General features: G+C 37.9%; 3 protein-coding genes across 7 annotated transcripts; all 3 read left to right on the top strand.

Annotated features, from left to right (window-relative positions):
- The first annotated feature begins 91 nt into the window (after positions 1 to 91).
- On the top strand, positions 92 to 14,621 carry slain1a (SLAIN motif family, member 1a). 5 transcript variants are annotated; one of them, XM_056755282.1, is made up of 10 exons: positions 92 to 622; positions 3,236 to 3,372; positions 4,926 to 5,054; positions 5,585 to 5,683; positions 8,073 to 8,222; positions 10,332 to 10,667; positions 12,267 to 12,434; positions 12,540 to 12,577; positions 12,672 to 12,822; positions 13,599 to 14,621. In XM_056755282.1, the coding sequence occupies exons 1-10, from the start codon at positions 180 to 182 to the stop codon at positions 13,604 to 13,606; spliced, it is 1,659 nt and encodes a 552-aa protein (XP_056611260.1). In that variant the 5' UTR covers positions 92 to 179; the 3' UTR covers positions 13,607 to 14,621. The 5 variants fall into 5 exon arrangements, with proteins under 5 accessions (XP_056611260.1, XP_056611257.1, XP_056611259.1 ...); XM_056755279.1 differs by having other exon boundaries at positions 12,540 to 12,822; XM_056755281.1 differs by lacking the exon at positions 4,926 to 5,054 and having other exon boundaries at positions 12,540 to 12,822.
- A 3,005-nt stretch (positions 14,622 to 17,626) lies between these two features.
- Positions 17,627 to 18,890, top strand: wu:fc50b12 (uncharacterized protein LOC103911624 homolog). Its single transcript, XM_056755796.1, has 4 exons — positions 17,627 to 17,675; positions 17,854 to 17,909; positions 18,005 to 18,168; positions 18,405 to 18,890. The coding sequence occupies exons 2-4, from the start codon at positions 17,889 to 17,891 to the stop codon at positions 18,637 to 18,639; spliced, it is 420 nt and encodes a 139-aa protein (XP_056611774.1). The 5' UTR covers positions 17,627 to 17,675; positions 17,854 to 17,888; the 3' UTR covers positions 18,640 to 18,890.
- A 502-nt stretch (positions 18,891 to 19,392) lies between these two features.
- On the top strand, positions 19,393 to 27,026 carry kbtbd7 (kelch repeat and BTB (POZ) domain containing 7). Its single transcript, XM_056754674.1, is given in 3 exon segments — positions 19,393 to 20,561; positions 20,564 to 20,699; positions 25,827 to 27,026. Coding segments are annotated over 3 exon segments (1,875 nt in total). The 5' UTR covers positions 19,393 to 19,708; the 3' UTR covers positions 26,713 to 27,026.
- Positions 27,027 to 27,770: the final 744 nt, after the last annotated feature.

Below are 27,770 nucleotides of genomic sequence, written 5' to 3'. Positions count from 1 at the left end.
AAATAATTCTGAAGAGCTGCCCTGTACTGTGAATGGTTCATGTTTTGAATCGATTCGAGGGGGAGGAGACACAAAGATCAGCATCTGAGCAATGCGGCAGCATGTAAACCGAATGAAAGGCAAGCAGTCCAAGCGGTATAGGGTAAACAACACTCCGCCACCATCTTACTACTGTTCATATGCTTTTTTATTCAATGGATGAACTATTGTTTAATCCACGAATGATGGCGGACGTCAACGGCAACAGTAAAATCACGAATGCAGAGGTGGAGGTTAAAAAGCTGCAAGAGCTCGTCCGAAAATTGGAGAGACAAAACGAACAGTTGCGAACGAGAGCAAACGCTGCGAATAACTGCATCTCCAGCTCCCGACAATCATCATCACCATCACCGGCCTGTATCATCGGCCCAGACACTGCTTCGTATTACACAGGGAATTACTGGATTTCACCTCTGTCGACACTTTCGTTTGGACTGGGCAAATCAGAAGAACGCTATACATGTTTACATCCGCCGTCAGTGAGTGATGCTGATGTGGATGATGATGGTACTGTATTGGATGAGGTTGAAATTTTGAACCTTGATGTTATTCTTCCCTGCGATGGAGAGTCTGATCATAACTGGTACTGATTTTGGATATGAATCTATATTCATATTTTACATAGCCTAATATTGATAATGATGTATAACGGTCTTTTTTGTTGACAAGAACCGTTTTATATGGGCCAAATAACGCAAAAAAAGAATGGGAAGTTTACTAGATTTCTTGCTCAGTTCTTGGGTTATTGTGTGTATGAAAAGCCCAAATGGTTGGGGATGTCTTACTCTGTTCGTTGGGGACAGCAATAATTTACATTTATAGAGATGTTTTTTGGTGTTTATTGGAACAGGGTGGCGCACACATACAGTGTTTCACTGTTGTGTTTTCATTTTACCATAACAAAGGAACTGAACTGTTGCACTGAAGGGAGAAAAAAAAAGCTAAATCTGTTACACTCTCTATGTGATAACTCTCCTCATATACAGTTAATGGTTGCACTTAATTTTACAGTACGTGTTCACATAATGTACTAGCAGTGTACTTACCTAAGCAAGTACTGGTTGTATAAGTTTAGGTTTAGGTATAGGTTCAGGCTTAGCACTTAATTATTGCCAAGTTATTGCATTTACTGTAATAAGTACACAGTATGTACATGGGAAACAGGACTGAAAAATAAAGTGCTACTCAGTTAATACAGTATGTCTAGGGATATTAATAAAACATATTTCACATACAAATGTGGACTCTTGACCTTTAACCCATTACCCCTTTCTGTCAATTTAGGCATTTTAACTGCTCTAAACCAGTTTTTGTGAATCAATGTTGCAAAATCCACAGCATGACACCTCATACTCAGTTATCACAGATGTTGCATTTTTATTGAGATGGTTTAATGAGTTTTTGCATTTATTGATTTCGTAAACAAGTCTGTAGAGCTTTGCTAACATTTATATACAGTTGAAAGAAAAAGTATGTGAACCCTTTGGGCTTACTTGGATTTCTTCATAAATTGGTCATAAAATGTGTTCTGATCTTCATCTAAGTCACAACAATAGAGAAACACAGTCTGCTTAATCTAATACCGCACAAACATTATACGTTTTCATGTTTTTATTGAACACAACATGTAAACATTCATAGTGCAGGGTGGAAAAAGTATGTGAACCTTTGGGTTTAATAACTGGTTGACCCTCCTTTGGCAGCAATAACCTCAACCAAACGTTTCCTATAGTTGCAGATCAGACCTGCACAACGGTCAGGATAAATTTTGGACCATTCCTCTTTACAAAAGTGTTTCAGTTCAGCAATATTCTTGGGATGTCTGGTGTGAATCGCTCTCTTGAGGTCATGCCACAGCATCTCAATCGGGTTGAGCTCAGGACTCTGACTGGGCAATTCCAGAAGGCGTATTTTCTTCTGTTGAAGCCATTCTGTTGTTGATTTACTTCTATGCTTTGGGTCGTTGTCCTGTTGCATCGTCCATCCTCTGTTAAGCTTCAGTTGGCGGACAGATGGTCTTAAGTTTTCCTGCAAATGTCTTGATAAAATTTGGAATTCATTTTTCCATCGATGACAGTAACCCGTCCAGGGCCTGAGGCAGCAAAGCAGTCCCAAACCATGATGCCCCCTCCACCATATTTCACAGTTGGGATGAGGTTTTGATGTTGGTGTGCTGTGCCTTTTGTTCTCCACACATAGCGTTGTGTGTTCTTTCCAAACAACTCAATTTTGGTTTCATCTGTCCACAGAATGTTTTGCCAGTAGTGCTGTGGAACATCCAGGTGCTCTTTTGCAAACTTCAAACGTGCTGCAATGTTTTTTTTGACAGCAGTCGCTTCCTCCGTGGTGTCCTCCCATGAAGTCCATTCTTGTTTAATGTTTTCCTTATTGTAGATTTGTCAACAAAAATGTTAGCATGTGCCAGAGATTTCTGTAAGTGTTTAGCTGACACTCTAGGATTCTTCTTCACCTCATTGAGCATTCTGCGCTGTGCTCTTGCAGTCATATTTACAGGACGACCACGCCTAGGGAGTGTAGCAACAGTGCTGAACTTTCTCCATTTGTAGACAATCTGTCTTACCGTGGACACATGGACATCAAGGCTTTTAGATATACTTTTGTAGCCCTTTTATGTAAGCTTTATGTAAGTCAACAATTCTTGATCGTAGGTCTTCTGAGAGCTCTTTTGTGCGAGGCATGGTTCACATCAGACAACGCTTCTTCAGAACAGCAAACTCAAAACTGGTGTGTGTTTTTTATTGGACAGGCCAGCTTTAATCAACACATCCAATCTCATCACATTGATTGGACCCCAGGTTGGCTGACTCCTGGCTCCAATTAGCTCTTGGAGAAGTCATTAGCCTAGGGTTTCACATACTTTTTCCACCCTGCACTATGAATGTTTACATGTTGTGTTCAATAAAAGCATGAAAACGTATAATGTTTGTGCGGTATTAGTTTAAGCAGACTGTGTTTCTCTATTGTAGTGACTTAGATGAAGATCAGAACACATTTTATGACCAATTTATGAAGAAATCCAAGTAAGCCCAAAGGGTTCACATACTTTTTCTTTCAACTGTAATTAAGTGGTAATTTTGTGAAGTTAACTGATAATTAAACTGTAATTCCCCAAAATAATAACATAAAAATGTCTGCGTAATGCTTGTTTGACCAAGTTTATGTTTTATATGACCAGGTTATATGTGTCTCCAAAAGCCAAGCTGTTCCCACATTTTCTCCTGAGCGCTCTACAGTGGTGTAGACATGTGCTGGACAACCCCAGAGCAGAGGTGGAATTAGCCAAACGCTCATTGTGCTACAAACTGGACCAAGGTACCAAGTACTGTGTACTACAGTATGCATATAATCAGAATCAGAAAGAGCTTTATTGCCAAGTATGTTTGCACGTACAAGGAATTTGTTTTGGTGACAGGAGCATCCAATACACAGGAAAAAAAGAAAAAAAAACAGCATCAGCATATAATAATTACATGTACATAGGCCTACCTCAGCCTGTCAGCATTGTTATCCACCATTCTCATACATGTTAGACACAAGGAATTAAAGTTCATGCATGTGTTCAAGTCTTTAAGTTTATGTACATTCTTTGACAATTAAACATGACCTTGCGAGTGCCATGGATTTTTAAAACTTAAAAATAGAAAGTAAAAACACACACTTAAAATGGATGTTTTAATTTTAACACATTGTTTGTGTTATCCAGGTTTTAAAGTGTTAAAAGTAACACAAAATGTGTTTTGATGTGTTCAATTGAGGAAAACACAATAATGTGTAGTCCTTAACTGAACACAAAATATGTTGTTTTTAACACAGCTGTTTTTAGAGTGTTATGTGGTAATCTTATCCATAAGGATCCGACATTGTTGTCACCTCTTTAAACACATTATGCATCACTTGTGCCATTTGTCTTGCCAAAGTCGTAAGTTCAGAGTAAGGAGAGTAGCAAATTATCTATTTTCACTACTTGTGTAAGGATTCTTTTGCTGGCAGGTAAGATGGTAGCCATAGAAACCATTTCTATATTTATAAACCTGTCTGTAAAATCTGCATTTTACAACAAATGACAAACGTTAAATATTGGTATTGGTTATTGGTAGTCAAACAAAACATGATACTTTTGAGTTTTAAGCAATTAGCATGTCCAATAGGGGTAAAAACAAGCATTCATGATTGCCCACAAAAACAAAGGTTTTCAGAGACCGTCTGAACAAAGCTGTATTCATGACCCCATTAGCAGACAGCCAGGCTCACTGAATCTGGCCTTTCAAAAGCTCAGAGTGCCTGCAAATTCACAACACACATCTCTATGTATGCTCCTCATACATTATTTATATATGGACCGATCCAAAGGAATAACCGATACAGAAAAACGTTCTCGACAACATCTGCAGATTTCAGAAAGAGCTCTGTTTGAATACCAATAACTTAGTATTGAACTATTTTTATTACTGACCTAAAAATAATGCAGAAGCTGAAATAGTTTTCAAAAATATCTCCCTTAAGTTCTGAAGTCTCAGCTATAACACCATATACCCATGTTCTGAAAACAAAGTTTAACCTTTTAGTTACAGTCTACCTTTATCGTAATGTGAACCCTTCCCTTAATGTGGCCAGGGTGGTTTATCAGATATAACAACAACTTCATTATTTGACTTTCATATTTTTATCACTATTTTATAAATGGGATGATAGTATTTTGTATTGAAGAAAAGAAAAGAAAAGAAAAGAATGTACAAAAAGTACGGTAATTTAGGAGCCTTTTATACTAACAGTTAAGGCTACATTGACATCCAACACTACAGTCTAATCATAGTAGTACTCTATTAATGTTAAGGTTAATTAAAGCACTAACCTTTTCACACTAGCCAAAAGATGGAGAGGGCTCCTCTCGAGCTGTGTGTCTTCAAGCCTTCTTTACAGCCCTTTGGATGGAATCTCATCTGTGACCAGCTGTTCTAAACCCTTTACTAAACCTGCACTAACTGAACAAACAGGTAACACATCTCCCATTTTTTTGTGACACAAGATTGAAAAGACCTTCACATTATTAATCCTTCATATTCCTCCTCTAACTGTGTAAGCCTAATAAACCTCAAAGGTTTAGAATCCGTTATTTTTAATTTATATATTTCTCATTTTAGAATAATAGTAATCTCAATAAAACTATGAAACAGCACTATGGGAATTATGTTACAATAAATATCAAAAGAAATCAAACCATGTTATTTTTAGTATCTTTAAAGTGCTCAGTTCGGCTCACCTGGAGCCTTAAGAACCAGATTATACATCCTACGCTACAGTATAGTGACTGAACACAGTATCCAAATAATTTGCAAATCTGCAAAAAGATAATATAATTTTATTGGAAGCACAGCCTTTGCATCAGCAACAAAATATATGAATGGTGTTTTTTTAATGATATACATCTTTTTCACCCCTTGGGAGCCAATATGCATTCTCAATGTTAATGAAAACTCCAGACTTTTACTATCATGAGTAAACTGTCTTGTATCTTCTGACCCAGATTCACACTCACAAAACTACCAGCAGTCTGTCACCGTGAGGAACTGCTCAAGTCTAACGGAGAGATCTCCAACATTCCTCTATCACACAGCTACACACAGTGAGCCTGGCCATCTCCTGTTATATGAAGCATACACATCCCTTCTGCAATGTTTCTGTTTAAAAAAGATGTGTATCTTAACACATATTTTTGAATTGCTGTTGAGACTTCTGGACACATTTACTTGATGCACATTAACAGCAGAGGCCGTCCTTTAAGAGGAAACATAAGGTTTCTAACTGTGTTTTAAAAGAACCTTGAATGTCCTGACTTGTGTATTACTGTACTTTGCAAACAAACTCTTTAGGCGTTTTTCACAGTATGCAATATTAGCAAGTAACATATTTTAAAACAATACAAAATATATAATTTTTTCTGTCATTGAAACTCAAGCATACTTTTTTACCAATCATCTAAACATTGTAGTTCTAGAATTATTCTATGCATAACAGTAGTCAAGTTAAAGTCAAACTCAGAAGCTCCTGCTAATACAAGAAGTTTATATAATGTGCAGAATCATTTTAATAAAAACAACAGGCAAAACACAGAGTAACAGTTAGTCTGTTAATGTACAGTAAACAAGCTTAAAGCAGCAACAGAGAACTTTGGTGTGTGTGGTTGATAAGTGCAATTCTGTTATCAATGTCGTAAATACTGTCGCTGTATAAGCTTCCCTGTGGGCAGCGCAATACACGTGAATTTGTTGACTAGGCAGAAACCGCTTTTACGACATGTCACTTCATAAACTGTGCATGTACTAATGCACTCTTTTGGTTCCCGCGGGGTAAACTACTGGGCTATACTAATTGCTCTAACTACATTCTGAGGTAGCAGCTAGTTGTTAGCCGTAGGCGCATAGCGTGCTAGCTGCATAGCAGCTAATGTACTAAAGTTAGCTACATAACACATTTGCAGTCATAGAAAACACAAAGCATAGACGTGAATGTGCTAAGTAACCAACGCAAATAATTGTATTTATATTTTTGGAAACACACTCGCGACCAGGCATTGTGCTTTGTGTAATAGGTGGAATCTCTAACTTACACTCAACTTGCTATGGGAATAGTGCATATAGTAACTATAGATACCGATAACATTAGCCTACATGCATGAACTAAGGAATCAGCAACTTTTGACCATAAAACATTTATTGTGGTTTGGTAGTCATCGTTTACAAGCATAACACTCCGTCAAATATAGATTTGGGCTCGTGTCCAATCACTCTCTCTCTTTTCCTCTTTGTTTTTTTGCTTGCTCTGCCATGGTGATGGTTTGGAGACTTGCGTTGAACTAGATCAGGGGTATTCAATTAAAGTTCTGAGAGGTCCGGTCTTTATTTTATTTTCCAAACGGGGGTCCAGACAACATGTTTTTGAAAATAACAAATTATAAATATTTAATCAATTTAGCTCACATGGATAAATTAATATAAAAGTAATATTAATAATATTTTATCAGGCCATTTGTTTTATATTTTGAAATCCATTTATCAAGTCAAGACAACAAATGTAATTTAACAAATAAAATGCTCTCATAATAACCATAAAACAAAGTGACTTCCTAAATTAGCCTTTCCATGCCATTCATACCAGAACTACTTCTATCTTTACATAATTTCCCAATTAGAACATTGTTCATTACAAAATGTGAACCTGCTTCTGAAAACACAGGAAAAGTCTTTTTACTGTTTTATACACAAATTCATCCTACAGAAAGAATATTCTGTCAAAATATGTAACAAATCTTCAATATTGACTGAATAATGCCATTTTAAAGATAAAATTGAAATCAATGCTAGATAATAAGTCTTTAACCTGGGTTTTCACATGGTCACAAATGTTTACATGCTGATCAGTAATGCTTATGCTAAATGTAGATAAAAACGTTATGGTTCATAAACTATCACAAATCTGGTCGAAACAGGAAACAGACTGAGTAGTAAAATTCGTCCAGTTAAGAGTTGTCCTACCACTAAAATAATTTTAAAGAGATCATTTTAAGGTCGAAAAACTCTCTGTTGTTGCTTAAAAATGAGCTTCAACGATATCAGGATCTGCAGGATGACGGCCCACGTGATCTACATCATCAGTTACTGACAGAACGTTCCGCTGATCATTCACTTGTGACGATTCGGTTGCATTTAAAGTTCAGCTTTAAAACGCGCACAAGTCAATGTGCGTGATCTCCGACGAAAAATATCATAATCATCATACAGAGCTTGAGTGTGATTTTCTGGCAGCAAAAATTTCCGTGTATCAATACTAAAAACATTAGAGGTGTGCATCTTGAAACAAAACAGTGATGCTGATGTATTATAGGACATCAATCCTGCAAACTTGATGTCACCAATGGCAAAAAAATTGAGATCTTTGTAGTCATTTAGTGAGATGTTGCAGTCTTATGAATTTACCTGTGATTTAAGTGTCCATTTTTGCATTTCTTTTTCCAGATAATGTTCATCATCAACGGCCTCTCAGTCCTCAGTCTTCCATTGACAGTGAACTCAGTGTCTCTGAGCTGGAGGAGGACTCCATTTCTATTAGCTATAAGCTTCAGGACATGACAGATGTGGAGGTCATGGCTCGACTGCAGGAGGAGAGTAAGTACTAGAGTTGAGCCGGATACTCGGCTGAAACGAGTATCCGGTACGGAAAAAGCACTTTTGCCGAGTTCGAGTATCATACGAGTAATACGAGTCAATATCTGTGCTCGGATTGAATAAAAATCCTCAGTGGCTAGCTGACTGTGTCTGCGTTCTGTGATAGGCTAGTCACAGCGCCCCTCCCCTACACACATACTGATGTATTGTGTTGCTTACTGTGTCCCGCTCTGCTCACTCACACACAGAGCTGTTCTCTTCTCAGTGTTTGTCTCTCCCTCAGTTACTCAGGTTCGCGGGTCTTTTCCGTTAACGTTTAGGGTTTCTTCAGCTTCAGGTTTGTTTTTTTACTTCGGTTTGCAGTACTTACTTATTAACCAGTAGAGTTTTGGTAAATGTGGGGTTTGTTCAGACGTGGTGCTTGGTAGAATGCGACTCTCACGTCTCTGCCTGTCAGAGTTTTTTTTCTTTTTTAAACCGTCAGCTGGCTCTTACCAGTTTGTTTGGTGTCTGACACTTTCTTGCTGTATTTCATAAAAAGAAATAGTGTAGTGGTAGTAGTGGTATAAAACTATATTACAAATTAATTAGCTACACACACACACACACACACACACACACACACACACACACACACACAAACACATACACATACCTGGTGTGGAAATAAAAAAATCACACTGAGCATAAAAAAATTAAAAGTTAAAAAAAGAAAGTTATGTTGAGATGAAAACTCTTGTTCATTACATTTTACTTCATAATTGCAACCGCATGTGTTGTATTCATTGTTCCAAAACTTGTTCTGTACATAGTTCGTTTGTTATCGTGATCAAAACCATTGATCTGAAGCTCAATGCTGATGCTGTCATGTAAATAGTTTTCTAATCAGCAATAAATATAAAAATTTTTGATCAACCCATATCAATTGCATGCTTAAAATAACATACCGGTTAAAGCCCCGCCCACCTCCGGGTTAGGCCCCGCCCAGCCCGAGTACAGATACAGATACAGATACAGATACAGATAATTCATATGGTTAACAGATACAGATAATGCTGTACTCGCTCATCCCTAGTAAGTAAATTTAAAGTACTGTAACCCCCATGTGTTTTGCCTTGTTCATTGTTTACACCTGTCCTTCGTCATTGATAATTAGTCCTGCACCTGATTCTGTTTTCCCTGAGTGTTTTCCCCCTGTGTTTAAGCCCTGTGTGTTCCTCAGTTCTTTGTTGAGTATTGTAATGTAAACCTGGTTGTGTCTTCCCCGTTCCCCGTTCCCCGTTCCCCGTTCCCCGTTCTCCCGTTCTCCTGTTCCTCTTCCTGTGTCTGTTGTCATTAAACCCCTTTTGGACTTGGATTTACGTTTCTCGTGCATCTCCATTCCTCCTCCGTGTTACCCGTGTTATCCCATGTTACAAGTACAATATCATGTTTTGGGGAGATGTTTTTCAGACTAAATCTGATGATTATGAAGATTTTGTTTCTATAGAAATTTTATATCTATATAAATTGTATTTCTAAATCACTCTTCGCAATTTGGCATTGTTGCAAGACAGCCTTTCTTTATACATTTAAGCGCAAATATTATAGACAGTAGAAAAAAAATACCAAAAAAATTAAAAATCGATTAGCACAAAACATTATAGACATACTGTAAGAGAAATAATAGTGTAGAAATAAGAAAAATATACATAAAGGCATGGAAATTCTAAAGTGCATGAAATATTATGTTCATGAACATTTCTTTAAAAACTGTAAAAATGATTACGTGTCTATAGAATTGCAGATGCACCTTTACCTTCAGAATGTTCTTGTAGCTCCTTTTAATTTAAAATTATGTTCAAAGGGACCACAGCAGTCAGTTAGCCAACTAAAAGTCTCTGCATTTTGTTTACTCTATATTCTATGTCTTTTGAAACTGCTCAGTTGTTTTTCGGTTATTATTTAGTTTAGTAGGCAAACTACACAAAAGAAAATAAGACAGATTATTTGTATTAACTATTCCTTTAGACAGCAGAGTTTTACAATACATTTAGATGACAAGTTAATGCTGTACTATTATTTTGGATGTAAGCTGACTGCTACATTGACGTGGTGTATGTGTGCTAGGTCTACGGCAGGAGTATGCGACCAGCGCTGCCACAGCCACTCGCCGTAGCGGCAGTCTTTCTGTGCACACTGGTGCTCGTAGAGGTAGTATGAGGAGTGAGATTGACCTGGAAGAAGAGGAGGAGTATGATCAGCTGTCGGCTCCTCAGCCGCGAATCTTCCGTACGGCTTCTATGCAGCGCAGCACGTCTCACACACAGAACCTCTCCAGCTTGAAAGAGTGCAGACGTAGCCCATCCATCCCTCAGCATCTGAACAGCTTGCCCCACCAGCAGCTTTACATATCTAGCCGAAGCTCTAGCACAACAGAGCCCCAGAGTTACAGAGGCAACACAGGTCAGTAAAATATAATAATAACCCTGATGTTTCAATAGAAGGCATTTTCCATTTCTTCTTTTCCTTCTCACTTTAAAGGAGGCATGAATTAAAATCACAATTATAACCCAAGCTTTTGTTATATAAGAGGGAATCGTATTCACGTGAACATCATTTAAATGTCAGAACTGTAAACATCCTTGTTACTGAGATTACATCTGTTATTGACACCAGGCCCAGCGAACGGCAGGTTCTGAAATGCACCTATCTATGACGACATTGATAGGTTGAACACCGCCTCCATAGACAATGATCAACGACAACTTCTCTAGCCCCACCCACTGGTTAGCGCATGACGATTCTGAAGTAACACAAGTGTTCCGGAACCAGATAGAGCGAGCAAGCAATTTACAAAAATGCCGTTAAAGATATGTAAATATTGTGCCAACCCAGGTTGTGGAAGTATACAGTCGCTGCATAACCTTCCTTCGGATTCCGACGTTAGTAAAGCGGGGTTAAAGTTTAATTTTAAAGACGTTCCAGCTCATGTGGGAAAAATATGGTGCGTTTGTTCGATTAATTTATCAGAGGATTCCTTTGTGAACAAGGCAGAGATCGACACTGGATTTGTGGAATGACTAAAATTAAAAAGCAGTGATATCTCATCAATATTGGATCCAATAGGAATGGTGCAGCAATCTTATGTGAGTAAAACAATTTTGTACTATGCGTCACTATTGCTTTGTTAGAGATCGCTTGATATGCCCTGAGCACTATTCGCACAAATTTGTATTACCTGGCGACCTCTAGTCATTTTGTAACACTTGCCTGTGATATTAAGCCTGTGCGAATCGGATTCGATGGCAGGTTCATATATAATTTTTTAAGATTTTATCCACCATTTGCGAACAATGAAGGCTATTTTGAAATGTTTTGGTATTATGTGCTGGGTGATATCCATAAGTTACCGGGAGTCTCCAGTTTGTGATCTTTTGTCTCAAATGCTGACAGCTACGGTCATATATCATTAAACGCAATACAAGTATAGGCTATACAAACTATACGCAAAGCCTTGCCATCACATCCGGGAAATAAGTCAGGAAATTTGACTAAAATCATCCCGTGCGAATGCGTCACATGAAATACTGATGTGGGGAGGTAATTAATAAATCACAGGAGGTCTCCAGTTAATACTAATGCCTTGCAAAAACTGTGAATGGTGCTAATGTGTAACCTAACGTTACGTCTCTATCCAAATTCACAGAAAGCTCCAACTACGCAAACTGCTATCCAATCAAAGCAGCGGGTGTCTACTTATAAAGTCTTCTATGCGGCACGTCCATTAAAACCGAGCGCTTGCAGAGCTGGCCTCAAAACCCGTGTAGAAAATAGACTATTACTTATTGATTTTGGTGTTTTTGAATGTAAAAATCACGCAAACGTCATAACTAGACCTTATACAACAGTATAAAACAATAAACAAGGCCAGTTCATTGCACCTTTAATGTAATTAATTTCCCTATCAATATATTAAGATAGATCATTTAATTTCATAAATGCTTTCCTACCTGAAATTCTGTTAGGTTGCATGTTTCAAAACAGAATATCTTTCATTCTCAGACAAGTTACGGAGGAGCATGCCAAACCTAATTCGAGCTCCCAGCGTTCCCAGTGTACTCAGTGGACCTAATGTTTCTGCCCTGACTGGCAACAGTGCAACATCATCTTTACTCCGAAACAGTCAGAGTTTTGATTCTCACAATGGTCTAACCAAAATACATTCTGCAAGTAAGACTTACACTACAAAAATATTCTGTTACAATAAATGAAATGTTGCAGATAGTCTAACTATGTTTCACCTTGTCACTCTTATTACTATGTTTTCTGTTTTAGTTCCTTCCCCTGGACAGCTACAGCAGCGAGTTCAGAGCGTGGGTAACTTTTCAATGACAACACGGCCACATCCGAAAGCCACAGCATATGTTAGCCCAACAATACAGAGTAACACCACAATGTCTTCCTCAGTTAGCCTCAACTGTATTCCTAGTAGTAGTATCCCTCTGCCCAGCAAACCCAGCACCACCTCCACCACAAGTCGCAGTTCTCTACCTCGACCAGCTTCTTTTGTTGGGACAAGCAGTTCCTCGCGCAGTAAGATTGCTCAGCCTTTACGCAGGTAATTATTTACAGTTATTTCTATTCTGATTTTGTAAACGTTTTACTCAATATTTTGAGAACTCAGTGTTTTGTGAATGTATTAGTTGGTTTTTTTATTGGTTGTTTTTATTACTTGTACAATTTGTATACTTTGTACATTCTAAAGCTTGAAAGTTTAATTTGCTACTTTCTAGGAATAGGGTACAAGCCTGAAACAAGTTATTCACATATTCTTATTCCGTGACAACATATAGTACATTATGTGATGTTTTTTATTTACGTTGAGTACATTTACATTTAAAAAAACTTTAAGGCTCAATATCTCAAAACTGCTCAGAATGCAGATACCTGTAGAACTTTATAATTTCAAGGTGGCACTTGGTTCTGCATACTCAGACAATGTTCTTTGTCAACCTCAGGTGGTTATACTAAATATAGCTTTTTTCTTTGAGGATAAAAATAGCTTATCCAGCAACTGAAGTCCAGTAAAGATCAGTGATTTTCTGAGGGAGGAGCTCTATACAGAATGTTGCGAATGTGAATGGAGAGGATCCAAGGCACCTGGAAAAAATTACTTATTTAGAATAATTGAAGCTTAAAAAAATAATTTATGGTACAGCAGATAAAATGATCAATTGCTGGTAGAAAATATGTTGTTTAATTGTGACCTTAATGAGCGATTTTAAAGATATCCGCTCCCCAATTTAAGTAGATAGGACTTGGATCACTAAAATGAGTTATACTTCCTTAAAGAGAATTTGTTGTTATTAATTACACTTATTGCTTTCATTGCAGTTTACTGACACCCCCAAAGAGTGTAGCTGCTCTGAGCACCCTGCGTGATGGAAGTTGGAGCAATGGCTGCTATTAAACTGAGGAAATTCTGCTGTGCACACTGAACTAAAATGTTTCAGACCCAGCTGGCTGGGCACACTTTTTGCTCATAGACTCACAGAAGTGGAAATAAGAAACTAACATAAACATTTCAGTGATTTAAAGAGAAGTTGGAAAGTACTGTTAACAATACAATTGTTAATAATGCAATACAAAACTACTGCAATATGCCTATGTCTAAAATCCAGAGCATCGTGCAAGTGTTTACATGCAAATAATTTCCTTAATTCTAGCACAATTTTTAACCACTGAAACCACAAATGATATTAAAGAATTGGGAAGTGAAATTATAAAATAGACAGTTTTGTTTCTGGGTTGATGTTCAGAAAAGACAGTATTGTTTCTGGGTTGATGTTATGATTTAATCGGCGTAAGTAAAGTGCTCTCCCCCAAATAGCACTTTTACTGTTAACTTGCATTATTACGTTAGAAAAGCTATTGTGCAAGATTATTCTACCATTTTTGTGACGGCATAGTTGCATTGCATTTTTAAATGTTTGGCAATTACTTTGCAACAAGCAAATAAAGTGATCAATTGTTTGAGATTTAGAGAATTAAGTGAACTACTGCATTTGTTAAAGCAACTACATTTTACATAAAGGATTAAAAAGTCTTAAAGTATAAATTATTGCTGTTGGTGTGGAAACATCATATCTCCATGTTTCATGAATTGTTTAATGTATCATAAATTATTAATGTTGGAGTTGCAGGTTTGGAGATGAGGGCCCCACAGCAACACAATGCAGCCTTTCTAGAATGTTTACATGATGCTCATAGAGCACGGTGGTTAATCACATTTGCACATCAGTTAAACAATTTGTTTCACTTTTTTAGAAAAGGTTTACAAGGGAAGGAAAGTTAAAGGCTTCTGAACTTAATTATTTGCTTGAAAATGTTGATGATGTCAATAAAAGGAAGCTGAAATATGGTATGCAAGAGAATTTATTGGACTGTACTTGCAAGATCTTAATGATGTTTGTACATAGTTTTGTAGGCTGAAAATCTTTGTGAGATTTAATTTAGGGTCAATGGTATTGGATGGTTTTCACCAAAGATAAGCTGAAACCATAAATATCAGAAAAGCAGTGTTTGTTGTATACAATTTAATTCAAAGCAACTTACAATACACTTACAGAATGGTGCTAGAAAGTGGTTTGTTTTTTTATCTGATTTAAATTCATAAACTAGTGCAATCAAAAAAGAAGACTGCTCTCATATAACCTAACACAGTATACAGAGATAAGTTAGAGTTTTTTAATATTTTTTTTAAAAAAGAGTAGAAAAGAAATAGGAGTCAGAACTGATCAGTCATGTGTTGACGGAAGAAATGTGTTTTAAGACACTTTTTAAAGATGGCTACAGAATCTGCAGATCTTGTAGCAGCGGGCAGATCACCCCACATAGGCGGAACCGATCCGGAGAAGGTACGTGAGAGAGATTTTTTACCTTTTTGGGATGGCACCCCAAGACGTAGTTCATTTGCAGAACGTAGGGATCTGTCGGGTACATATGTCTGCATTAGCGAGTGAAGATAAGGGGGTGCCGAACCAGTGATGGTCTTGTAGGCCAGGAGCAGAGTCTTGAAGTTGATGAGACAACTATAGTGAGCCAGTGTAGTTTAAGGAATAGAGGAGTGACGTGTACTCTCTTTGGTTCATTAAAGATAACTCTTGCCGCAGCATTCTGGATCATCTGTAGAGGTTTGGTTGTGCAAGCTGGAAGTCCACCCAGTAGCGCATTGCAGTAGTCCAGTCTGGACAGGACAAGAGCCTGTACTAGGACTTGCGTAGCATGCTCTGATAGGAAGGGTCTAATTTTCCTAATATTGTGATCTGTGAAGTTAAGCTGATCATCGATCACCAGTCCCAGGTTTCTTGGCTTTCTGGAAGATGTGATGGTTTGTAGTTTTCTAACAGTGCAGGATTAAGAGTAGGTTTCTTTCGTAGTGGGGTAATACGGGCCTCTTTGAAGAGTGTAGGAAATGTACCAGTGGTGAGAGACGAGTTGATAATGTGGGTCAGAGAGTGAATAACCGATGGAGAGATGGCCTGGAAGAGATGAGTGGGGATGAGATCTAGGGGGCAGGTAGTCGGGTGGTTAGAGGAAGTGACCTTGGTTTTCAGCAATGAGCTTTGACGATTACATTGCACCCAATGCTGGAAATGGCTGAGGTTCACTGAGGGGACTCTATTTTTATCTGGTATATATTATAGTTTTAAACAATATAGGTGCAGAACATCCTGCTCTTTTATGTATGAACTTTGTATAGCACTTGGGGGCTATTATGTGAATTAAAGATTCTCTTGAAATTCGCTCCCTTGGACTGAATCCAGCAGTGTTACCCCCATTTCCAGCTGTGATCACACCTCTACATCCGTGATCTAAAAATATAAGTGCATAATCACTTAATAAATTTGATGAAACATTAAAACTCTAAAATCATTTTTGAGGTACAGTGCTATCTTTCTATTTGCATTTACATTTACATTTAGGCATTTGGCAGACACTTTTATCCAAAGCGACTTACATTGCTTTATCCTATACATTTCACATAGGTATTTGCAATCCCCTGCGATCCAACCCACAACCTTGCGTTGTTAACGCAATGCTCTTACCACTTACCACTGAGCTACAGGAAAGCTTTATTTAGTACAGTATAGCTTAAATTTCAAATAAACAAATGGCACCTGCCCTAAATGTTCCATCAAGCATTAGATTATTTTTACAGAGAGTATAAAGGAAAACTTTTAGAAGATAGTTTTCAGCCAATTTAGGGATGGCCATCCCAAGGTAACTAGAAATTATTCCAGCTCCTATCTGGAGCCAGCATCCCACAAAGCCTTCAGATTATCTAACACCTGTAGAAAAATGCTGCCAGAAGTATCAAACCATGATATGGCTTCAGATAAAGTCAGCTCTAAACCAATAGACAAAACTGTTGAAATTTACAGACAGTTGATCTGCCAGTTGGAGAACCAGATTGATTGCTGTTGTTCAGCCAGCTTGTAAACAAGAAGAATTAACAATGTATAATACATTGTAATATGTTCTTACTGTGGAATTAAATAGCAAAGTAAAATAGATAATTAAATAACAATTCATTCAATTACATTGAAAACTATTTTTTTTTCTTCTTGCTTTGTATTTATCCAACCTCTATATATATTTCTCAAATTTAAGTTAATTATTCTGCCCTTATGTATCCAATGCACAAATATACATATTTCACTATATGCCATAACCATTTTTGTCTGAATGGTTTCTTAATGAACATCTAACATCCAAAGAACCTATTGAAGTTTGGGTTCCTTGCCACAGCAGGGCAGTGTTGGCTTACTCACGGGAGACTGCATTTATTAATTAATTTATTTATTAATTAGATATTATTTATTAGAATGATCTTGCTCGTTCTATAAACACCATGCACTGTGCTGTGTTTTCCCTTTTTAGTTTTTCCTGTTTGCCCATGTAAAGCTGCTTTGGAACAATGCACATTGTGAAAAGCGCTATATAAATAAACTTGAATTGAATTGAAGTTTTCACCGAAGGTTTTACAAAAGGTTCTTTGTACTAGAAAAAGGGTCTTCAGGTTATGAAAAACTAAGAAAGAAATGTTTTTATTGAAATAGGTTGTTTGGGGATAAAAAAATTGGTCTTCTATGGCATCGATCAGATGATTTGGCACAATTTGTGGTGAAGAAGAAAGTTGATGGTGGGGGGTCATTTTACAACAGGGGGAATATTTTCCCGATCTTTCTAAATTACATTTCAGAGAAAAAAGGCAGTTTAATGTTATATGTTTTCAAAAAAATAGCCCCATCATCTAAATTGGCTCCACTAAATTAATTATTGGTGTGGGAGCAAACTATCTGGTTTTAATATTTAACCAAGTAGTTGTGTTGTCTGTGTGGTCTCTATGACAATGATGGGTACCTCCTGTTATATTTACCTACATATGCCGCAGGTCAGCTCAAATTTGTAAGTGTTTTAAGTATGAATGTTTATATACATATATATATATATATATATATATTCTTGCTAATACAATATCAATATTGTATTTAGGTAATAATAACTCTAAAATGCAATACATTAAATGGTGCTGTTTTGACTAAAATAACATACTGTAACATTGTAGCTCTTGTTTCTTGCTTAGAACAAGTACCTTATACCCTTGTATAAGTGGAGAAAATGGCAAACAAAGCACAAGAGGTTAGTAAATGAAAAATATTGTTATATGCTGTATACCTAAATTGACAAAACGTGTTTCTTTACTTAATGTGGGTGTGTTGTACTTTGCCCTCTAGGATGCTGTGATCAATAAGAAATATGTGCAGGAGATTGCTAAGCAGTTAGGGTTTGAGTGGACCGTTCTGGCATATGAACTTGATTTCACCAGAAATGACGTCAGACAGTTTCAGGCCACATCCAAAGACAAGAAGGTTCAAGCCCAGAGAATGATGGAATTATGGTGTGTAAAATTGATTTAATACTGTGTTTTAACTTTTCATTAAGAGTAGGTTACCGACTGAAAGTTCAGAATATAAATGAAAACAAACTGACTTAGGAGAGATAGACTACGTCTGACACAATCGTTTGCTGGTGGTAATAACCTTAAAATGAGGCAAATATTTACCACTTTAATTATAACTGTGATAATAGGACCTTTAAAAGGGGTACCCAAATTAATTTTGGTTTCTAATTCAGGTATGAGCGCTCCTGGGACAAAGCAAACAAAACCAAGTTGCTGCAGGATGGTCTAGATCGAGCAGGTCGCCGTGACCTGGCTGAGAGGCTCCGCTGCCTGCACTGGGGTCACCAGAAGCTCAGTCGCAGAGTGGAACTGCCCTCTGCTTTCCCCTTCATAATTACTGTCCACAAGACTATAGATAACAAAGATGCCTTAAGCAGGATCAATTTGCTTAATCGCACTTGTAACTAAAACAACGAGGCATTTTACATAATCATATACATTTTTACTTTTTAAGGATCTTTTCAATATTTACAAAACATGTCAATATGTAATTTGCTTTAATGACAGCATGTACTTAATAATAATTGAGTATGTAAATCAGGCTATGTCAGTTTATTTTCAGGATTTTAGAAACGATAGCACATGTGTTTTGACACCAGTGCATGTTATTTCCTTAAACACCTTTATTCATTTTGAATTTCTTTGTTGCTTAAAACAGTTTTTTCCCCGTTACTGTTGTACCAGTAGCTCTTTCTGTATTTGCGTCAAATGTGCCGTTTTATTATCCCTAATCCCTTTAAAAAGTCTACGTCCATGACGACTGCACAGTCCATGTCAACCCAGCCGTTTAAAATGTCATACTTATTGTCAACGAGATTTATATTCTCAACAAACAATCATAATATATTAAAACTGTATTTTTTATACAGTACTATATAGAAGTATGACTGTGTCTCAAATCCTGGAGAGCTGCCAACATAAAAAGCACTTGATCGTCGCGTGCAGCGTTTCCGATGTAACATAAACACACGTGACTGTGCATGTACGTCCTGTCTATCTTTTTTTTATGGAACAAAGAGTACAAATGTAACAAACAGTTTTCTATTACAGCAGTAGGAAGAACAAACGAAACAATACACTAGTACGATTTATTACATGGCCTTTGTGACCAATCAGCAGCGCCGTTTGTGGCAGCTGAGCTCACACAGTAGCCAGCAAGCTTGAGTGAGACGCAACGTCGGCGTTTGAAGATGACATGACGAACAAAATCACAAATTTCACGTGACAGACGTCGCTGCAGCTGATCGCGTTGACCACATCTCCGACGATGTCCAGAAAAGTGTTTAATAAAACTTAATAGGCTTTGTTTCATTAATGAAACATGCCTGCATTGTCAAGAAATGAAGGTACAGGGACTGAAAGCCTACAGCTTGCTTTCAGACTTCGCAGCAGAGCTGAAGAGATTTAAAACTGGCTGCACAAATAAGGGGATTTTGTACGGAGAAAGCGCCTTCATCTGAGCGTCATTTGGATCAGTATGGCAGCGATAACCTGTTTTGTGGGCCCAGAGGAGCTTGAGGACACGAATCACGCTGTAAGCTTAATGAAAGAGCTGAAATTATTCTACGAATCGCAATTATTTGTCGACGTTAGTATCGAAGTCAAACCGAACCGTGAGTCCGAGGATCAAAGCGTTTCCCCTGTCTGTACCTCTCCTGTGAAACCTTTCCAGTGCAACCGCAATATACTGGCTGCACCCAGCCCTTATTTCAGGAGTATGTTCACAGGAGGGTTATATGAGAGCACCCAGAAAAAGATAACCATTTATGATGTCGACGCTGATTCGATGGCCGTCATCATCGATTACTGCTACGCTGGCAAAGTGACAATCACAGAAAGAACTGTACAAAGGCTGTATGCAGCTGCCAACATGCTTCAGCTGGAATATATACGGCAGGTTTGTGCTAATTTTATGACAAGAAGGCTGGACCTTTCTAACTGTGTGGGAATATTGAAGTTTGCTGACACCTTTGACAATCTTGAATTGAAGAACAAGGCTCAATCGTTTATTGCAAAGAATTTCATTCATTTTAGTGCCAATGTGAGAGATTTTTGTGAGCTAGACATGAAGCAGATAAAAGACACCCTCTCTCTGGATTCTAGTGATGTGGACTGTGAAAGGAAACTGTGTTCATTTGCGATACGGTGGATTGAAAATAATCAGCATGCTGACGCAGAAGATGCATTGAAGATTCTTAGATGTGTTCGTTGGTCTTTGTTTTCCGAGAAAGACAGTGTTTATCTTGATAGCCTTAAATCGAAACCTTTTATGAAAAAATATCTATCCAGTGTGTTAGATGAGGCTGTTGGTGAGCAGAGCAGTATGATTTCAAAGGGTCTAATCGTTACAAACACAGAATTGGCAAGAGCGCAAAAGAAGTGGTTTTATTTTTTGGACGGCCAAATGAGGCGTTCATGTGCTATGATCCTTTCACAGAGGACATATATTCTATGGCATCACCGACTATATGGAACGCCAGGAGGGCCAAAAACGTGCGTATTTTAACGCGTTGTTTGCGCGTAGAGTACGCGTTGTTTGCGCGTAGAGTACGCGTAGTCTACGCGTGAAAAATCGACGCGTACTCTACGCGCAAACAACGCGTACTCTACGCGCAAACAACGCGTACTCTACGCGCAAACAACGCGTTCTCTACGCGCAAACAACGCGTACTCTACGCGTGACGTCAGACGTCAATTTCGCGTGTTTTTGGCCCATTCGGCCACTTGCCCAGTTTGGACGTGTAAGCGTGATGAGTTCCCATTGGCTGACGAGCGGAAGGGTTAAACCATTACTGTAGGCCTAGGGGGTGCCTCCCATTTCTGACTCTCTGCCATCACAATGCATGTAACATGCGAAAGATCCACTTATCTATTTACGTGTCCATTTATCTAATAAGCTATTAGTTATAGATGTTGTATCATCCTTTTTAACGTCTATTGCCGGGTCATGTTAGTAGCCGTTTTAGCAGAGAAAATTGATTGATAAAAGAAACCTTTTGTAAATCAGTTCCAGTGGTGTAGGGGTAATCGACACTGTCCGTATAAATGTGTTATGGTGTCTGGGTCAACGTAGGATCGAAGCTCGCTTGCCGCGTTGACTTAATTCTCCTATAACAATTTTTTTTTAGAAAACCTCTAGCCACAGGTTTAAGCCCTATCCATTAATACATACGTTTATAATTTGTTAACTTCTTAAATCAGTAAATTTATTAATGTTGAATAATTTATACAATTTATTGGTAATATTAGGTTTTATATTCTTACTAATTTTCAAACCTTGGCTACGGCCCTTTTTTAGTTATTTTCAGTTAGAAAGAATAAGTTTAAAGCTTCATCAGACTTGATGAAAATAAAGTAATGTTTTATAATACAATTTTATTGAAATATAAGATAAATAAATACAAATTTATAGAAATCCGTTTTTTCTTTAAAAATACATTAAACAAATTTAAAAAAAGAATTGTCGCCTGAAGCAATAATTTGTAAGCGTAGAAAAAATACTGCTTTCATAAGATAAGCACATGTAGGCCAATCAATAATATTCACAACAGCTAGCATTTGTGTGGTTTTTAAATGTTTAGAAAGAAAAAGACCTAGGCGTTATATTAGACGGCACCTGTCTTTTAAAAAACACATGTCAAATATCACAAAAACAGCCTTCTTCCACATAAGAAATGTTGCCAAATTACAAAATATTTTATGTGATGTTGACGCTGAAAAGCTTATTCATGCATTTTTGACCACAAGATTTGACTATTGTAATGCTCTAATTAGTTGTTGTCCTGTATTATCAATAAACAAACTACAGTTTGTTCAGAATGCAGCTGCCAGAGTTCTTACCAGGTCAAGAAAATGCGATCACATAACCCCAGTTTTATCATCGCTTCACTGGCTACCCATTAAGTATCGTATTGATTTAAAAAAAAATACTTATTGAAAGAATGTAAACTTCTTACGTCCCCTTGTCTAAACAATAGTTTACGGTTGAAGAGTCTAGTCGACGGAACACACAGAGTTTCAAGCCTGGAGACAAAGTTTGACACAGACACAAGTGCTTGTTCAATCAGAGTCCAATGTTTATTGTGTTAAGGACTAATATTTATATGTTTGAAACAGGAGGTGTCATATAAAACCACCAGAGTGGAAAATCAACAGACTTTCTGTTTAGTCTTATTCCTCCTGAACAATCAGATATGATCACAAAGTACGTATTCAATATACGTATTCAATATTACATTATCAAAACAATTGTCCCTTGACATCATTAGGAACCTTGAGATGGAGACAAACAGATATTTATATCAGCATAAGAAAGCATAAGATACGATACAAGTCTCAACGATGTTAAACAACAGGACAGTAAGGCACATATTATGTGAATAGAAGCTAATACTAATATTAATGAATACATATGATAGGTGAATATTGTATTAGACACAGATGCGATATTTGTAGAGGACACGGACGAAATCCAGATTCTCACACTTATAAAGCCCTAAATGGTTTAGCCCATATCTACTTAACAGAGCTTTTATCACATTACTACCCATCACGCTCTCTACGATCTCAAAACTCTTTTGATAACAGAATAACTAAATCCACTAAAGGGGGACGAGCTTTCTCATACGTAGCACCTAAACTCTGGAATAGCCTTCCTGATACTGTTCGAGGGTCAGACACACTCTCCCAATTTAAATCTAGATTAAAGACACATCTTTTCAGCCAAGCTTTCACTTAACGCATAGTTAATGAACCGCAGCTACCCTAATTATTCTCTTTCTGCCTCCGCCCATCCCGAGGTAGGAAGAGATTCCGCCAGGCAAAGATGAAAGTCATATCCCCATACCCAACTGGAGATTATGCCAGCTACAGTTGAAAATCCCGTGCCATCCTCCTGCGAGAGCCTGTGGACTGACTGACCATCCCAGCTCCATCTCAGGAAATTCCATCTCCTTCCAATAGAAAGGCCACCAACTCACCTTCCCAGCACAGACAATTCCATCTCCAATCATGAGCGGACTACTTGTCAAATTAATGCTAAAGTTACAATACTTGTTATCTAATGATAAACTTACATCAAATGTTAGCAGTTTGAAGTTATAGCTGCATTCAGTGGCCCTGATTGGAGGTGGCTGGGTGGGTGTTTGTGGGGAGTGGGGGGGGGGGTCTTGTTGGTTGTGGTTTGGGGGATTTTATCTGTTGGGGCTGTGTGGATCTGGTTTGGTCTTGTTTTCTGGTCAATGTTGTACAACAGAGGAATAAAATTACATTATGGCATTACATTTTTTGGGGGGTTGTTCCTCTGTTTTCTGATGACGATTGAGGAGTTGGACCAGGCTTGACCTGCACGGTTTCGGCGATTGGGACTTAATGGGTTGCGGGTGGTGGGCTCTCCCTCTTCTTCGTGGATGTTTGCTCGGTGGCTTTTGGTCGGGGTAACTGAGTGCAGCTATCACACGTCAGAGGGGATCTGGCCCTCCCGGCTGAGCCTGCTTTCTCCCAAGGTTTTTTTCTCCATTAATCAATCATTGGAGTTTGGGTTCCTCGCTAAAGCAGGGCAGTATTGGCTCGCTCACCGGGAGACTGCATTTATTTTTTTTAGATATTATTTAATAGAATGATCTTGCTTGTTCTATAAACACCATGCATGGTGCTATTTTTTACATTTCTGTGTTTTTCAGTTTTTCTTATTTGCTCCTGTAAATCCACATTGTGAAAAGCGCTACATAAATAAACTTGAATTGAATTGAAACATTTGCTTGATCCTGTGGCATATAGAAATGTGTAAATGAGGCCCTCTGTCCAGTTTACATATTCCCCTCGAGCTCCACATTTTCCCAAGCTCTACATTACATTCTAACATCAGCAAGTATCAAGCGTACTCATAGTGTAAGTTCTGACAGGCCAGGTTAGTCAATCTTGCTATGATCTCATCGGGTGCAGCTACTCAGGTAGTTTCTAATTTGATCCTATATGCTATGCAGTTATTTTCCCTTCTCAACTCAAGTTTTTACAATTTTCATTGTTACAAAGCAGCTGTACATGAGACACATTGACTACAAGAAAAACAACTAAAGTCATATACCTGAAAAAACAAGAAAAAGGTGAACACACAAAAGACAAACATACAAATGCTCCACACAGACAATGTGCATACATACTTAAACACATCGACGCACACACGCATCACACTCGCACACACGCACAGTGAAAGCACACATTTGAGATGAAGCAGAGAGAAGCACATCTCAAATATTAAACCAACTATAAATTCTATATGCATTATTAATTATGTTAATCTTCCGAATTCTAAAGCAGGGCCAAGCAAATAGTGCAAAACAGTATGCAAACGGTGGCGAGGAACCCAAAACTCCAATTGAGAAAAAAAATCTCAGGAGAACAAAGAGACAAGACTGGCTGAGAGTAGAGTACTGTTCTGCACTCTTTGATGCAATAAGTACATCATGTGTTTTTGGATGTGTTCCTGGTTCCGGTTTATCTAAATACTGCAGCCTAGATCCTCTGAGGATTAATATTATGGAAGAGTAGTGTATGCAAGATTGAAAAGATGAGTCTTTAGTCTAGATTTAAACTGACAGAGTGTGTCTGACTCCCGGACTGTGCAGGGAAGAATATTCCAAAGTTTAGGCGCTAGATAAGAAAAGGATCTACCACCTGCACTTGATTTTGAAATTCTAGGTATTACTAACTGACAGGACGCCTGAGAGCGTAATGCACGAGGAGGATTGTAATACAATAGAAGTTCATTCAAATACTGTGGCGCTAGACCATGTAGGGCTTTATAGGTAATAAGCAAGATCTTAAAGTTAATGCAATGCTTTATAGGTAACCAGTGCAAGGTTGACAGAACCGGGGTTATATGCTCATACTTTTTTGTACGAGTAAGAACTCGAGCTGCCGCGTTTTGAACCAGTTGCAGTTTTTGTAATAGGCCTGAAGGGCAACCACCTAAAAGAGCATTACAGTAATCTAGTCTTGATGTAATGAATGCATGAATTAATTTTTCTGCATCTGACAGTGACAGCAATAATTTTTCAAATGTTAGCAAACACTGCGCACATAATAAAATCCTGTGAAAAGATCAGTGGTAAATTGGTCTGGTCTGGCTCAGTTCATCAGGGATTGGTTGACAACGGTTCAAATTTACTGGCTTTGGAAATCGGTGGGAGGGGCTCATTATACAACAGACGAAACGCCGTAAAAGACGCGCGCTCTGTGCAACCAAAACGGCGTTTTTTACGCCGTCATACGGCAAGATAGCGGCGCAAAAAGCGGCGCTTTTCGGCCGCCTTAAAACGCCGTCAAATACGGCGTTATGAACGGCTTTTCGCGCGTTTTTTACGGCGTTTGGAATCACGACGCCGTATTTTGCGGCGCAAATACTGTTTAAAACGCCGTCAAAAACGGCGTTCCGATACAAACGCGTTTAATCTGTGGCGTAATTGTGACCCTCTTGGCTTGCCATAACTCTACGCGCAAACAACGCGTTCTCTACGCGCAAACAACGCGCACTCTACGCGCAAGCAACGCGTTAAAATACGCACGTTTTTGGCCCTCCTGGCGTTCCATACGACTATTAACCTTACAAATCAAAACTTCAAACGCTCACCTATGGAGATATTTTTGGCCTGTACCACACCAGAGGACAATCTGTATCTTGCATCACACCTGTCAAAGCATTTATGGGTGTACAATCCCTTGTTAAATTGCTGGCAGGAGCTAGCTGAAAGACTGTTGGGAAGAATGCACTCATACATGGGCTACCTCAATAGGCACCTGTATATTTTGGGTGGCAGAGACCCAGTATCGGTTGCCAGGCTCAAGGAGGTAGAATGCTATAGTATTCAGAGGAACCAGTGGATATTTGTGGCTCCTTTGCCTCATTCTTTGGGAAAGATGCAGGTAGTAACGGTAAGTGAAAGACTTTATGTAGTGAATAAAAGAAGGATGCTCAGTTATGAGCCCAAAAAAGATCACTGGCTCCAGAGAGGCTCCCTGAAACGCAGCAAACTCCTTAAAGCCTGTGTTTTTCAGGAGCAGATTATCTGTTTGTGTGTTATCCCTGTAGTGAAAGCCTACAATCCGGCTCGTGGAGAATGGAGGCGGATTGGAGACATTCCAATCGACAGCAGTGCTCTTAACTACCAAGTTGTGCAACACAACAAAAGACTTCTTCTTTTAACTATTGCGATAGCAAATCACAACAAAAATAGGCTTGTTATACATGAATACGACACCACTCGGGATAATTGGAGAAATGTGACAACCATGTTTGGATCCTCCCTTGGTTTATTAAGCCTCTCCACCCGTGTCTATACAGCATATCTGGGTTCTGGTCAGAACTTCGTCTCAGAGGAGGATGACGACAGTGGTTCTAGTGCTGACTGGGACTTTGATGGATTGACTGATGCAGATTCTGACTCTGGCAGTTCAAGTTCATTTTCAGATGAGAACTGGTAGCCTATGCAATTTTTCTGTCAAATTGAACTGTAGTTAATAATGCCAAATGTCAAAAATGGTCCACAGTATTTAAATGACTTTTTATTATAAGCCTGGGGATTGCCCCACAACAACAATGTTAAAATTCATCCTCCTTGTATCACTGTTATCAAATAATGTTTCTATATTTAAAACATTTGAAAGACACATTTTGTTTTAGGATAATGATAAATTGGTTAAAATAATTAATGCATTCTGGATATAGAGAAACAAAAAACAAACAATTCATTTTTGAAAATTAAATATTAGAGATGCACAATAAATTATCAGCCATATTCGTATCGGTCAATAAATGGTCATTTTAGTGTTATCGGTATCGGCCTGATAATAAAATTGGGGCGAGACATTATAAGACGATAAATAATAAATAATTTCCTCTGGTTAAAACACTTCAGCTACGTGCTGCTCACAATAAAAATAAAGGATAAATGTCTTTCTATCATGATTATTCTCTTAGTGCTATTGACGAAACATTATTGATGTAGGTACAGTATGTAGATATTTATGAATGTTTAAATTATAGCAATGTATGAATCAGACTGCTGTCTGAAAAGCTTCTTTCTTTTTTGAGACCTGTAAGACTTGTTGTTATTGAGAACACCTTTCTGGATAACTAAGAAGATCTAAAATTTTGTTTAGTAAATAAATAAACCAGAAAAGTTGATAAGTTGAAGAAAATTTTACTATAGTGTAAAGTGTAAAAGCAGTTGTCCGCTTTTTGTTTTTTGTTTCAGATTCAGACAATTTTTGTGTTTAGAGTGTTTATATCCTGTATATTGGCTTGAATTATCAGTTATCGTTATTGATCAAAATATTCATATCGGTTCATGCCTATTAAATATGGCACAAATGGGTATAATATAATGTGAAATAACAATGTAAGTATTTTTTTGGTCCGAATTGTGATTTTTGTAAAGCTATAAGTATTTTCATTGTGTTGGTAAGTTTCATCTTAACCTTGAGGCAAGAATCGAAGTTTTTAGAGAGTGGATTCTTCAACTTGATAGAGAGAACATAAT

This window comes from Triplophysa dalaica, chromosome 8 (genome assembly GCF_015846415.1).
Source record: "Triplophysa dalaica isolate WHDGS20190420 chromosome 8, ASM1584641v1, whole genome shotgun sequence".
In the NCBI taxonomy this organism is placed as follows: domain Eukaryota; kingdom Metazoa; phylum Chordata; class Actinopteri; order Cypriniformes; family Nemacheilidae; genus Triplophysa; species Triplophysa dalaica.
Note: the sequence above shows the minus strand (reverse complement) of the source record. Positions and strands in the feature narration are given on the sequence as shown.